Source organism: Musca autumnalis, unplaced genomic scaffold, assembly GCF_047663935.1.
Source record: "Musca autumnalis isolate F117 unplaced genomic scaffold, ASM4766393v1 scaffold_5, whole genome shotgun sequence".
NCBI lineage: Eukaryota > Metazoa > Arthropoda > Insecta > Diptera > Muscidae > Musca > Musca autumnalis.
This window is the reverse complement of record NW_027412088.1, coordinates 61,584,053-61,597,769: the sequence shown is the minus strand read 5'-3', so window position 1 is coordinate 61,597,769 and position 13,717 is coordinate 61,584,053. Positions and strand designations below refer to the sequence as shown.

At 36.6% G+C, this 13,717-nt stretch overlaps 1 protein-coding gene across 1 annotated transcript; it reads right to left on the bottom strand.

Annotated features, from left to right (window-relative positions):
- Positions 1-3,523: 3,523 nt before the first annotated feature.
- On the bottom strand, positions 3,524-13,565 carry LOC141405048 (uncharacterized). Its single transcript, XM_073989018.1, has 2 exons — positions 12,288-13,565; positions 3,524-5,214 (listed from the first exon to the last, which is right to left on the bottom strand). The coding sequence occupies exon 2, from the start codon at positions 5,210-5,212 to the stop codon at positions 4,199-4,201; it is 1,014 nt and encodes a 337-aa protein (XP_073845119.1). The 5' UTR covers positions 5,213-5,214; positions 12,288-13,565; the 3' UTR covers positions 3,524-4,198.
- Between the last annotated feature and the right edge of the window lie 152 nt (positions 13,566-13,717).

Genomic DNA, 13,717 nt, shown 5'->3' with positions numbered 1-13,717 from the left:
CAGAACTCTGAATGGCCGACCTTCTGTAGGCCTTGGTAAGAATCCTTCGTATCAAAAATTATTAAAATATGTCAATGATTTGCATAAGACCCCATACAACGGGACCACCCTGTTCAACGAATTTTTACAAGTGTTGGTAATGTTTTGTGAAAAACTTGAGAATTGCTATTTTGACACATTTATTATAAATAATAATCAATTTCATTAAAAAATAGACGCTAAAATAAATTTGGCCAGTAAATTTGGATTTGAGACCATAGTGCATTGGTTCATTCGTAACAAAAAGAAAACTGATTATTCTCTGTTAGTTCAGAATAGTCACGTTACGCAAATATTTTCTATTACTCTTTGGATGTTTTTTAATGAAAATAGGTTTTATCGGTCCACCTCCCAAGAACGATCCCTCCCGATTTTTGGTATTTTGAAGGTTGTGGCCACATTAGCCCATCCCTCGTCTACATATTACCCCCATATAACAGTACCTCCCAATTTTCGGTATTTTGAAGATCGGAGCCTCAATAATCCACAGAAATGGCTGAAATTTGTATTTAGTCTTCGTTGGGGAATATGTCGGTAAAGGTCCGGCGTATCCGATTTGGGTATGTTGAAGGTTGTGTCCTCAATATGCCACCGAAGTGCCTGAAATTTGGTATTTGGTCTTCGTTGTAGGTAAAAACTTTCCAACTACAATTTTTCGGTATAGATCCACGCCTTCATATAGCCCCCAAGGAAAGTCACCTCCAATTTTCCGCATTTTGAATGTTTTAGCGACATTATTAATCGAAATAACTGAAATTTGGTATTTAGTCTTCGCTAAAGTTGCAATACATCCATTGCTGTTTGTTGACATACATAGTTTAGTCACATCTATCTACCGAATTCATTGTTAGAAATTTTGTATTCTCCAAAAAAAAACTATCCATAAATATCCAGTTTTAAGTCTAGCCGGTATTGCACAATTTTATGTATTTCGAGGGTTATTTGTCAATTTTTATACCCTCAGCATTTATGCTAACGAGGGTATTTACACTTTCATACGGGCAAAATGTGCCTCATCGAAATAACGGTTTTAGATCCCAAGTATGTTTGGACGAAATGTGTTTCAGACAATTTGGAGTCGATTTGTCCGTCCGTCTGTCTGTCCGTCTGGCTGGCTGGGGCGCACGATAACTCTCGAACGGATGAGCCGATTTGGTCAAAAAATTTGGCTTTCGTAATATTTTGTCCAAACTTAGTTTAAGTTCGAAGATGGGTTATATCGGTCCACTCCTTCGGTCCACTCGCCCACAAAAGTTCGAAAATGTTCGGAAAATTTGTGCGTACGATAACTCTTGTAGGGAGTAACCGGTTTGGTCCATACTTTCCAAATCGTGAAATGTCTACCAGACTTAGATAAGGTTCCAATATGGACTCAATCGTTCCACTCCTTCGGGTACCTCCCAAAAAAATTGCGGATAAGTTCAGTTTAGGGCCTGCTCTCGAATCGCTTTGATTTTTGTTGTAACAACTTGTATTCACTGCCCCCAATACGTCGGTACAAGTTTCATCAGGGGCAAGTCCATACTTCCTGAGAAAATAACCTGCAAGTTGCAAAAAAATCCCTTTGGCACCGAGTGTAATGGTTGGAGCGCAAGATAACTCTCGAACGGATCTGTCGATTCGGTCCAACATTTAGCCTTCGTAATATTTTGTCCAAACTTAGTGTAGGTTCGAAGATAAGTTATATCGGTCCACTCCTTCCGGTACCTCCCCACAAAATTTCAAATATGTTCGGAAAATTTGGGCGCACGATAACTCTGTAGGAGAGTATCCGATTTGGTCCTTACTTTGAACATCGTAATATTTCTACAAGACATATATCGGGTTCGAATATGGACTGCATATGTCAACTCCTTCGGGTACCTCCCGCACAAAATTTCAAAACAAATGCAGTTTAGGGCTTTCTCTCGAATCACTTTGTTCCTTGTTGTAATAATTTGCATTTGCTACCGCCATTACGACGGTACAAGTTTTTTAGTGCGCAAATCCATTCGTCCTGAGAAAAAAGTCCTAACGTTATAAAAACCCCTATGGAAGCATGTAAAGTGGCTGAATGAAGCGCACGATAACTCTCGATCGGATCAGCCGATTCGGTGGCTTCCGTAATATTTGTCCAAGCTTTGTTTAATTTCTAAGATGGGCACTATCGATGCGCAACTTCCGGTACTGTTGAACGGAGCAACCGTACAAACTTTGGATCTCCTAACATTTATTCCAAAGGTAGTTTTACTTCAGAAATGGTCCATATCGGTCTTCATAGACAAAAATTTTTTAAGGACAGTTTAGGATATGTTCGAAGACCCTTTGGAAATGTACAGCCAGTATTATATTTGATATTGTGAATAGATGAAAGTTTCAATTCACACAGGCTGAGGGTATATCTCTGTCGGCAAAGCCGACTGATACTTTCTTACCTGTTTGAACCGAGATTGATACAAAAGCTCAGTTCGGAAAATTGTAAATAACAAGGATGCGCCATATGAGCCCTTTTTAAGTTAGTATATTCTGCTCCTGCAAGAAATATAATTGTTCCTATTTACTTCCATACAGTTCGTGGTGTAGGGTATATAAAGTTCAGCTCGACCAAACTTAACGTCGTTCTTACTAGTTTTTTTTTAAGTGGATAGTTTTAATGCTCTAGTTTAAAGACAACATTATTAGGTATTTAATAAGTCCACAAAAATATATAATAAATGAACCGATTATCATATATTTTTGTGCACTTTTTCGTTTCGTTTTCAAGCAAAATGCTTTTACAAAAAAAAGTTATCGTAGGTGGTCATTTATCACAAAACTATGCATTACTTTTTCAAGCAATAAATTACCGAAAGTAAGTCAGGCTTTGCTAACATAGTGAAATTGATTAAACAATAATAATAGTTCAGCCTAAATAGCTACAATAGTTGTTGATACCTTTAGTCGTTTTATTACTTATCTACATACATTTCAGTTCAATCCTAGAAGTATGTGGTATTTTTTATTGATATTTAAAAAATAGAACATTTCCAATAAAATAATGTTATTCCTTATCAACAATATAAATATATGAAAATGTTCGTAGATTCCACGACGAATTAATTTATGTTGAATCTACACATATACACTCACACATTTATTCAATTATAGATTTTGATTTTATTTAATTGAAAAATTGAAAAAAAAATAAACAAATTAAGAAAAAGTAAATTAAAAATAAACTCCACATATTTAACACGCAAGTCTTTGATGTAAGAAATTATTCGATCAAACAAATCGAGTTCTCAGTGAAGAACTTTCGATTTATTTTTGGTGTTTTGCAAAATCGTCCAGTAAACATGATGACAAATTGTAACAAATATCGATTTAACAGACACATTTACTACCAAATTGTTTATCGGTACATCTTGTCACAACGTACGCGTTAACCCTCTGAAATTATCTATGTATGAAATTAGACTATTGTTTAGCACTTTACCTTTTTTAGTTACCTTTTTTATAGAGAAGATTTTTTGTTTCACTTTTGTTCAATTTACCATTCAATTTTATTGAAAAATTCACTAGGGTTTAGGCGGTAAGTATTTACATATGGTACAATTTTCAAATGGTAAGTATTTTCTTCTTTTTTTTGCTAGGTATATTTTCCAAGGTAAGTATTTGGTTATAGATTAACAGGTAAGTAAAAGGTTTGCAAGGTAAGTATTTTTCTCTTTTTCATTAATTTCACAGGTAAGTATCAAAAGGTAAGTAACTTTGTACAATATTTAAAAGTTAATTTATAATTTTTCACTTTACAATATTTCACATGTGTATTACTTTTTTCATAACCTTTTTTCTCTAAACACTTCAATCACGGCGGGGGTGTACGTTTGTTTCGCTTAATAATTAAACTTCGAATGACATTGTTTCTTTTTCAACGTCATAAGAAAACCTGTTTTGGAGTTTGCAAATATTCCAATGCCTAATGGAATAAACAAAACAAATAGCGAAAACATAACAACCACATACCCCTGCATGGATGCTGTTGTGTGTGTATGTAAATGACCACCGCTAACCAACAGTGGTGTCCGACATTATTAGATACCACAGTGTTGGGCCGAGAAATATGGTACACTGTATAAAAATGGTATATTCATGTACATGCCTCCCCCGCCGTGATATCTGTGAATAAAAAGAAATATATTTAATTAATTGGGAGATTTTGGATAGGGCCCGAAAATACATAACCTAGTTTTGTTTTAAATGCTTTGACGTCACCGACACCTGCACCAGTACATCCTTCTTGATGGATCGCCGAATACACGTCTGCTCCCAACTCGAGATCTATGGGAATGTTGCTGCGTGGATCCGGGTCAGCGAGAGCTTGTGGAGTAAAGAAAGCAGTAGGGTTTTCTAAGAGCGGGTCTGAGTAGGGTCGTCGGGGTAAATCTTCGGTTATGAGTGCGTGTACTTTCAGTGCCCAAGTGCCATTGGTATGCCTAGCCATGATTTTGAAAGTGGCAAATCGGCGACTGCGATGTAAAATCGATCTCAGACCCAGTCTCTGAAATGTTGAATAGGCTATGCGCGACATCGTGGCAGATTGGCATATGAGTGCTCTCACCGTTTTCCATTCATCGACACTCTCAGCTGCGACACGCACCAGGGCAGTGGGGACAAAGACCAAGTCCCAGGCAAAGGGAGGCACAAAAATTGGCGCAGGCTGTAGGGTGTCCTCTAGCTGCGGGGCCCCATGCAGCATAGTGTGGTGTCGATAGTCGCACCTACGACAGGCCGTCAGGCTGGTGCAGTCGGGTGCCAGATGACTGCGTGCAAGGCAATTTCGGCAATACCCCCTCCGCTCAACGGTCTCGTACCTTCGGTATGCCGACATCTCTCTAAATCGGGGGCACGTTTGGATCGCGTGGTCGTCCTGGCAAAGGCCACACGCGTACTGCCAGAAGCTCGGCCGCTCTCTCCTGCTCTGTCGCTGCCCAGACCCATCTCTCTGTTGTTGTTGATTGTTGAGTTCTTGTTGACGTGGTGCCTGCTGATGGTTGTGCTGATGTTGATGACGTTGATTGTTGTCTCGTTCTTGTTGTGGCGGTTCTTGATGTTGTTCTTGGTGTTGTGGGCGATCCTGGTGCTGACGCCTGTTTGGGGGTCTCACCTCCTCCTCGGAATCTTCCCAGTCTCTATTTGGCCGGGATGGCGCCATATCTGTAATTAAAAGAGAGAGAGGAGTACCAAGTTTTTTAAGAAAAGGGGGTCCGACTAGTCAGTCGGTAAATAGCTTGACAACTTTGGTTATGGGTCGACTAGAGATGCCAAGCGATGTTTTGATGTCTACAACACGAATGTTATCGTCTACCCCCTTATATGTCTTAACAATTCGCCCCAATTTCCACTCAGTTGGCGACAAGCGATCATCTTTTACGACCACAAGATCGCCTTCCTTTAAATTGTCTTTCTGGTATCTCCATTTGTGTCTTCTATGAAGTTCAGTTAAGTATTCATTTTTCCATCTATGGCAAAAATGTTGTGAAATTATTTTAAGTCGCTTCCAGCGATTAACATATGAAAGGTCGGAATCGGAAATATCAGGTTCCGCTGGCTCTAACATCGGCGCCCCAATGAGAAATTGAGCTGGTGTTAAGGGAGCTATTTCGTTAGGGTCGTCACTGGCTGGACTCAAGGGTCTTGAATTCAGACAAGCCTCAATACGAATTAATATTGTAGTGAATTCTTCGAAAGTTAAATTAAGATTTGGAAAGCTTTTGCGTAAATGTGTCTTAAAGGACTTAACGCCGGCCTCCCACAATCCACCCATGTGGGGAGCGCCAGGAGGTATAAACTTCCACTCTAAGTTTTGATGAGAATTTTGGGTAATAGCTTGTGAACTGAGATTTTTCATAAATTCTGCTCTATCTTTTTTGAGTAATTCAGAGGCACCGACAAAATTGGTGCCTTTATCGGAGTATACACACGCCGGACAACCTCTACGACCTATAAATCGAGTGAAGGCAGCTAAGAATGATTGCGTTGACAGATCGCTAGTTACTTCTAGGTGGATTGCCTTGGTGGCGAAACAAATAAAAACGCATACGTAACCCTTCGTTATTAAACACGCTCTACCAGTAAAGTTTTTGATATTGAAAGGGCCGGCAAAGTCAACACCAGTATTGAAAAAGGGTCGTGTGAGAGAAGTCCTCTCCGGCGGAAGAGAAGCCATGATTTGATTTTGACTGTGTTTCTTATACAAGGTACAAATTTTGCAATTATGAATAGTCTTTTTTACTAGAACTTTCAGTTTGAATATCCAGAACTCTGAACGTAGGACTCGAGTCATGAGCTGATTTCCACCATGCATAGTTATTTGGTGTGTAAATTCTACTAGGAGTTGCGATAACTTGGACATATATGGTAACAAGATGGGATGCCTTTCATTTTCTGTTAAGGCAGGTGATTGAACAAGGCGACCATTTGCTCTAATAAGGCCATTTGAGTCAAGATACGGATTTAAAGAAACAAGACTGCTACTAGATGGAAGTTTAGATTTTCTTTGCAATAACTTGTATTCATTTTCAAAATAATATTTTTGGGTTACCATGATAACTAGACGTTTAGCCTGTTGAATCTCTTCAAGGGAGTAATCGGGACAAGCTCGTAAGTGTTTTTTGTAGTATCGCATAGCACATGCATATGCTCGATATGCTCTGTTTAACTTTGAGAAATTTACCAAAGGGTCTTTCTTTAAAAGTTCTTGTCTGGCATCACCAGTAATGGTTGTAAGGGTGAGAACCTTAGCTGATTTCTCTTCTAAGTTCGTATCTAACGGAATATTATTTGAGGGCCAACTAGATTTTTGGTATTTTAACCACTGGGGTCCATGCCACCATAGATTATGGGTTTTCAAATCGATCGGTGAACATCCGCGACTTGCTACATCAGCGGGATTCGCCTCAGAGTCAACATGACGCCATCGATCATTACCAACATTTTCAATAATTTCTGAAATTCTGTTACCTACAAAGGTACTCCAATGGCACGGTGGTTTTTTAAGCCAAGCTAAAACGATTGTGGAGTCTGTCCAATAATAAGATTCAATATTCGACATCTGAAGATTTGATATTATTGTAGAGGCCAATTTAGAGAGAAGTACAGCTCCACAAAGCTCAAGTCGTGGCAAGGAAATCTTTTTAATCGGTGCGACCCTGGTTTTTGCTGCTAGGAGAAATGTGTCAACACTTTTATTGGTATTTTCTACCCGAATGTAGAGGGCCGCGCCATGCGCGCTCTCTGACGCGTCGCAGAATCCATGAATCTCAATTTGATTAGTTGGTGTGTACTTAATCCATCTTGGAATAGTGATAGTGTCAATTGAGAAAGTATTTTTAACAAAGTTTTGCCAATTTAATAGTGTCATGGGTTTGAGAGCGTCATCCCAGTCTATTTTGTCTAACCAAATTTGTTGCATGATTAATTTGGCTACTACTATTACTGGAGCTAACCAACCACATGGGTCAAACAATTTGGCAATCGTAGATAGAACTTTCCGTTTTGTATAGCTAATCTTGTTTTCCATAGAAGGCGATGGGACCGAAAAACTATCCCCCGAAATATTCCATCTGATACCTAGAGTCTTGGTAGAATCATTTTCAGACAGATCTAGCCAATTGAGAGGCAAAAGGTGATCACTTGGCAAGTCTTTAATTATTTTGGGCTCATTTGAAGTCCATTTTCTAAGTTGAAAACCTGCTGAATCAAAGGCAGATATTAATTCTTTGCGAGAGTCTAATGCTTCTTGTATGGAATGACCTCCCGCTAGGACGTCATCAACATATAAGTTTTGTAAAATAACTGAAGCAGCTCTAGGGTATATATCTTTTATGTCTTCTGCTAATTTCATGAGAGTACGGAGTGCTAAAAATGGAGCGCAGTTCACTCCGAAAGTGACTGTCAAAAGCTCATAATCTTCCACTGGGTCAGAAAGAGATTTCCTAAAAAGAATTCGTTGATAACGAGTGTGATTTCTATCCAAGAGAATCTGACGATACATTTGTGTAACATCGGCATTGTAAACATATTTGAAGAACCTCCATTTTAATATTTGCAAAACAAGATCTTGCTGAAGTATGGGTCCAGCGAAAAGATTATCGTTTAAGCTTCTTCTATTTGACGTGGGGCTTGACGCATTGAATACTACCCTAAGTTTAGTAGTCAATCGATCTGGTTTAATCACCGCATGGTGCGGCAGATAGTAATTTGGGGTCTGATCTATTTCCTCAGGTGAAAGTTTTCTCATATGTCCCAGCTCTAAGTATTCTAATATCGCTTTGTCATATGAGTCTTTGATTTCTGGAGTCTTTGAAAGTTTTTTCTCCATTCTATAAAACTGTGCGAGGGCAATATTACGAGAATTACCGAGCTCCTCACAATTTTTAAAGGGCAGGGTAACAATATACCTCCCATCTTTATTTCGTTTTGTTGTTTCTAGGTAGTTTTGTTCGCAGAATGAGTCTTCTTCTGACCTCAAAACTCTTTTTGGGGGCTCTTCCACCTCCCAAAAACGTGTAATAATCTTTTCGATTGAAGTGGTGTTAAACAAAGAAATGTTATGTGGATTTCTAGTGGTTTCGGGTATTGGACCACCTACTATCCAACCGAATACTGTTTTTTGCGCTAAGAATGAGCCAAAAGATTTTATGGGAGTCCCTATTTCGAAGATTAAGGGTCCTATATCCATTCCTATGAGAAGATCGACAGGTTGACTTATGTGGAATTTCGGGTCTGCTAAGTTAAGACCAATAATATCTGTAAGTTTACTCTTTTCAATATTTTGTGAAGGCAAATTAGACGGAAGGGTCTTCAAAACTGGTGCCCATACATCTAATTCAAAGCTAGGGTCTAAACGAGAACGCAAAGTAAAAAGACAAGATTTTGTAGAAGTTTCTGAGACGATTTGGCTAAGTCCTGTAACATGAACAAGGCTTTTCTTGGTAGGCAATTTTAATTTGTTTCGAAGTTTTTCAGAGATAAAAGTAGATTGTGATCCAGGGTCAATAATTGCTCTGGCATCATATGATTGTCCTCTATTTTCGACCTGTACTATAGCAGTGAAAAGCAAAGTTGAACTAGGGTTATGTTCGAAAACTCTATGCTCTTGTAGAGTCAAGGTTGTAACGTTTTGTGGTTCTGTGGACTGTATTGTGGTTGTGAGAGCTGAAGCACTGGTACTAGGGCGTACTTCATCTCTAGCTAAGTTTTGGGTTTGTTGTTGGGTTTCTGTTCCCTTGTGTAACATGGAATGGTGTCTCAAATTGCAAGTACGACAACCAAACCGACTTTTACATTCTTTGACGCCGTGATTCGACGAAAGACAATTGTAACAAAGGTGTGAGATCTTGACTAAATGAATTCTGTCATTTACTGACTTTCCTAGAAACTGAGAACAATCTCTAATAAAATGATTTGCCTTACAAAGTGGACAATTTTGCGTATTTTGAGTCTTTTGTTGTTGATTCGAAGTTAGTTTATTCACCGAACCCCCCTTATTTTGTGAATTTGGCCAAGTATTGGCATGAAAACTGTTTGCAAATTTTGATTTTTTACTAAAATCGGTTTTTTGTTGAGAAAATTTTGTGTTTGTTGACTTAATATTACCAACAGATTCTAAAGTTTTAAATTTGTGGGTCAAATAGTCGTTGACTTGTTCCCACGTGGGTAAAGTTTTGCTGTCGTGCAAAGAGTTTTCAAATTCCTCTAGAAAAGATCGAGGTAGTTTTGAGGAGCAAAGATAAATAAGGATAGGATCCCAACCCTTTACATCAACATCTAGAGTCTCAAGAGTCTGAATACAACTATTAATGGTACGTTGAAGTTTTTGAATTGTGCTACTTGAATCAAACGCTATATGGGGTAAATTGAAAAGAACTTTGATTTGCTCGTTGACCTGCATCCTTCTGTTTTCGTATCGCTCAGTGAGATTCTTCCACGCTAACTCAAAGCCATCGTTTGTAAGTGGGACATGACTGATTATCTCTCTAGCTTCTCCTGTTGTTTTCTGGGTCAAATGGAAGAGTTTTTCAACTTTACTTAGTTTCGAATTTTTAATATATATCGCTGTAAAGAGGTCTCGGAACGTAGGCCACTCGCTGTAACCTCCACTGAATGTGTCTGTGTCACATGGTGGAAGTCTTGAAATAGGTGTAAATTCTACTTCAGTATTGAGGTTTTGCGTCATGTGAGATTCTCTTTTAACTTTTTCTTCTGCTTCTTTCTGCTTAACTAACTGAATTTGCCCATTAATCGCTCCTACAGCATTTTTGTAAATGTCAATAGCTTCTAGATAATGAGTTCTTAGCTTATTTTTGTCAATTTCCTTTTCACCTTCCCCAGGGACATGATCCCTGCATTCTTCATACGCTCTTTTTACATGGTCATAAACCGAATCTAGCTGAACTCTTGATGCCTCTAATCTATGAATATCATCTTCTGTGTTTGCTATACTTAAAATCGCTGCATAATCTTTTAAATCATTAAGACAGTTAACAAATTTTTCACGATTAAGTTTGGCCATCTTTCTTTGTAAATTAGATCTGACTTTAGAACAAATTTGCTGAGTCGCAAGAAATGACAAAGTAGCCCAATCAAAGGGTCAAACCTTTTTGTTATTGGGTAAAAAACAGAGTCAAAAAATTTTGTCTTAGCAAAATTTTGATGTTAATTCCCAAATAAATTAACAAATAGATATTTTGTTGAGTAGAGTCAAATCGATAAATTTTTCCTCAAAATCCAGTATAGAGAATTAAAAATAGTTGATTTTAATTGAAGAACGCAAGGAAATGTTTAGAATGGTTGAACAATTTAATCAAGATTCGCAAAAAAATTTCCAAAAATAAGTCGAAGAAAAAATGTGTGTTGGGTTATCCAAAAATATTACAAGTTCCCAAAAAACCAGTAATTTGCAGAAATAACAAGATTGCAATAACGAAAAGGTACAATTTTCAACGAGTATTGTGTTTTGAGTTGAAATAAAAATGTCTTAGTAATGAAACGAACCAAGGAATCGCTAAATCCCAGCAAACAATTTCAATCACGCAATTATTGTGGGTCAAAATTCCAAATTTTTCAAACAAAAATTCAATAAAATGTTGTAGCTTTGCAGAAAAAATGTTTCAAACATACAAATCAATTGATTCAAGTGCCAACAATTTTTAGCAAAATGTTGTACATTTGCAAAAAAAAAAAAAAAACGAAAATATTTTGGGGTTAAACCAAAATGTTTTTAAATAAGTTGTAAAAATGTATGAGTGTGTATAGATTAGTATGAGATAATAAAATTTTAAGGTGTCGATTATTTTAGGTTAGTTAACCTTCAAATTTTTTGGCGCTTGTCCACCAAACGCTTATGTTTATGTATTTTAAAGGCGCAAAAATGTTTTTTTTTCCAAAATTTCCCAAAATGGATGTATTGGGAAATCAATATGGCGCTTATGTATAAATTGTTTAATATTGTTGTTTGTGTGTATGTCGCCGTATAAGATTTTTTCCAAAATTTTTGTAAATGTTTGTAATTTTTATGTTAGTAATTTCAGGTTATTTTCCCATAAATTGTGTGTGTTATATGTGTTTTTGGGTCAATAACCGACAGAAATTATTTAGCTTCTAAAAATAATATGGTTTCCAAGTGACTGATGATTTTCCAAAATATATGGCGGGTCAGACTTCCAAAATTTCCAAATTATTGAACGGACGGACAAATATGTATGAGCGAAAAGGTCGACTTTCCACAAGTCTCTCACTAAACTTTCCAATTTTTCCACAAAATTTCTCTTTTTCTTCTTGTATTTAAAAATGCATGAGAAAATTTCCAAAATTGAGAGAATTTTCCAAAAATTCCACTATGTTATGCTTGAACTGTGCATGTATTTGTAAATTGTTAGATTTCCACAAAATGATCTAACCAAATTTACACAAAAATTTACCTTTTTAGAAATTTATGTGGATAAATTGAAAAATCTTTGTTACAAAATCCCAAATTTCACTAGGTTGTATGTGTTTGTGTGTGTATGTGTGGACGTATGTGTGTGTTCCCACTTTCGCTGGGTCAACTTCAGTCCGCTTTTCTAGGGTTATGTAAAAAAACTTGGGTCTTTGTATCCAAAGGTGTCAATTTGTGATGTAATAGCGAGTTATCGTATAAAGGGACAGTGTCGGGAGTCAAAATTCGCCGTACCCTGTGTTCCTTTTTTGATGCCACGCTCCAAATCAAAAAACTTATTTGTACTCACTTTGCTCTGCTTGGTTATAGGGTCTAGGTAAGTATGTGTGGGGGGTTTCACCTTGTGTCCGTCCGCTTTTTCCTTTCTCAGCGCCAACTCCTTCAAGGTAAGTTTTTGTTTTGTTATTTACGCGTACCGTGATCGCGTTTGAATTTGTTTTTTGTTGTTTTGTTTTTGTAGAAATTGTCTTTATTTATTGTTGTAGTGTTTGAATGTTCACTTTTTGTTTTTGTAATTTGTTGTGTAACTTTTGATTTTTGTAGTTTTGAATTTTTTTTGTAATAATTTTGCTCAAATATGTTATTTTTGTGTTCACTGTGTAGTTTGTGTGCAGATTGTGTAAATTTAGTGTTTATTTTAAAAAATATATATTTTTAAAACTTTTTTTTGTTCTTTCGTTCTAGGTTCCACTGTATGTTTTCCACTGATACGTTCCACTGTCTTGTAATTTTCACCGTATTTGTAAACTGTGTGTGGCTTTTTTATTTTTTTTTCCAAATTATTTGTTCTTTTTTTTCCAAAAATTATTCACTGTTTTTTCCAAAAAAATCACTTTTCCACTGTTCACTGTTTTTGTTGTTGTTGAATTTTTAATTTCACTTTTGTTTTTGTAATTTTCTCGACTGTTCACAAATTGTTCACTCCTTTTTGCAAAATTGTTTTTGTAATTGTTAAGATTTTTCTTAACACCACTTTATTCGGCTCGATCTGGACCAAATGTTTAGCACTTTACCTTTTTTAGTTACCTTTTTTATAGAGAAGATTTTTTGTTTCACTTTTGTTCAATTTACCATTCAATTTTATTGAAAAATTCACTAGGGTTTAGGCGGTAAGTATTTACATATGGTACAATTTTCAAATGGTAAGTATTTTCTTCTTTTTTTTGCTAGGTATATTTTCCAAGGTAAGTATTTGGTTATAGATTAACAGGTAAGTAAAAGGTTTGCAAGGTAAGTATTTTTCTCTTTTTCATTAATTTCACAGGTAAGTATCAAAAGGTAAGTAACTTTGTACAATATTTAAAAGTTAATTTATAATTTTTCACTTTACAATATTTCACATGTGTATTACTTTTTTCATAACCTTTTTTCTCTAAACACTTCAATCACGGCGGGGGTGTACGTTTGTTTCGCTTAATAATTAAACTTCGAATGACATTGTTTCTTTTTCAACGTCATAAGAAAACCTGTTTTGGAGTTTGCAAATATTCCAATGCCTAATGGAATAAACAAAACAAATAGCGAAAACATAACAACCACATACCCCTGCATGGATGCTGTTGTGTGTGTATGTAAATGACCACCGCTAACCAACAGTGGTGTCCGACATTATTAGATACCACAGTGTTGGGCCGAGAAATATGGTACACTGTATAAAAATGGTATATTCATGTACAACTATAAATCCTTCCCCAATATGTAATTCAGAAAACTTTAAAA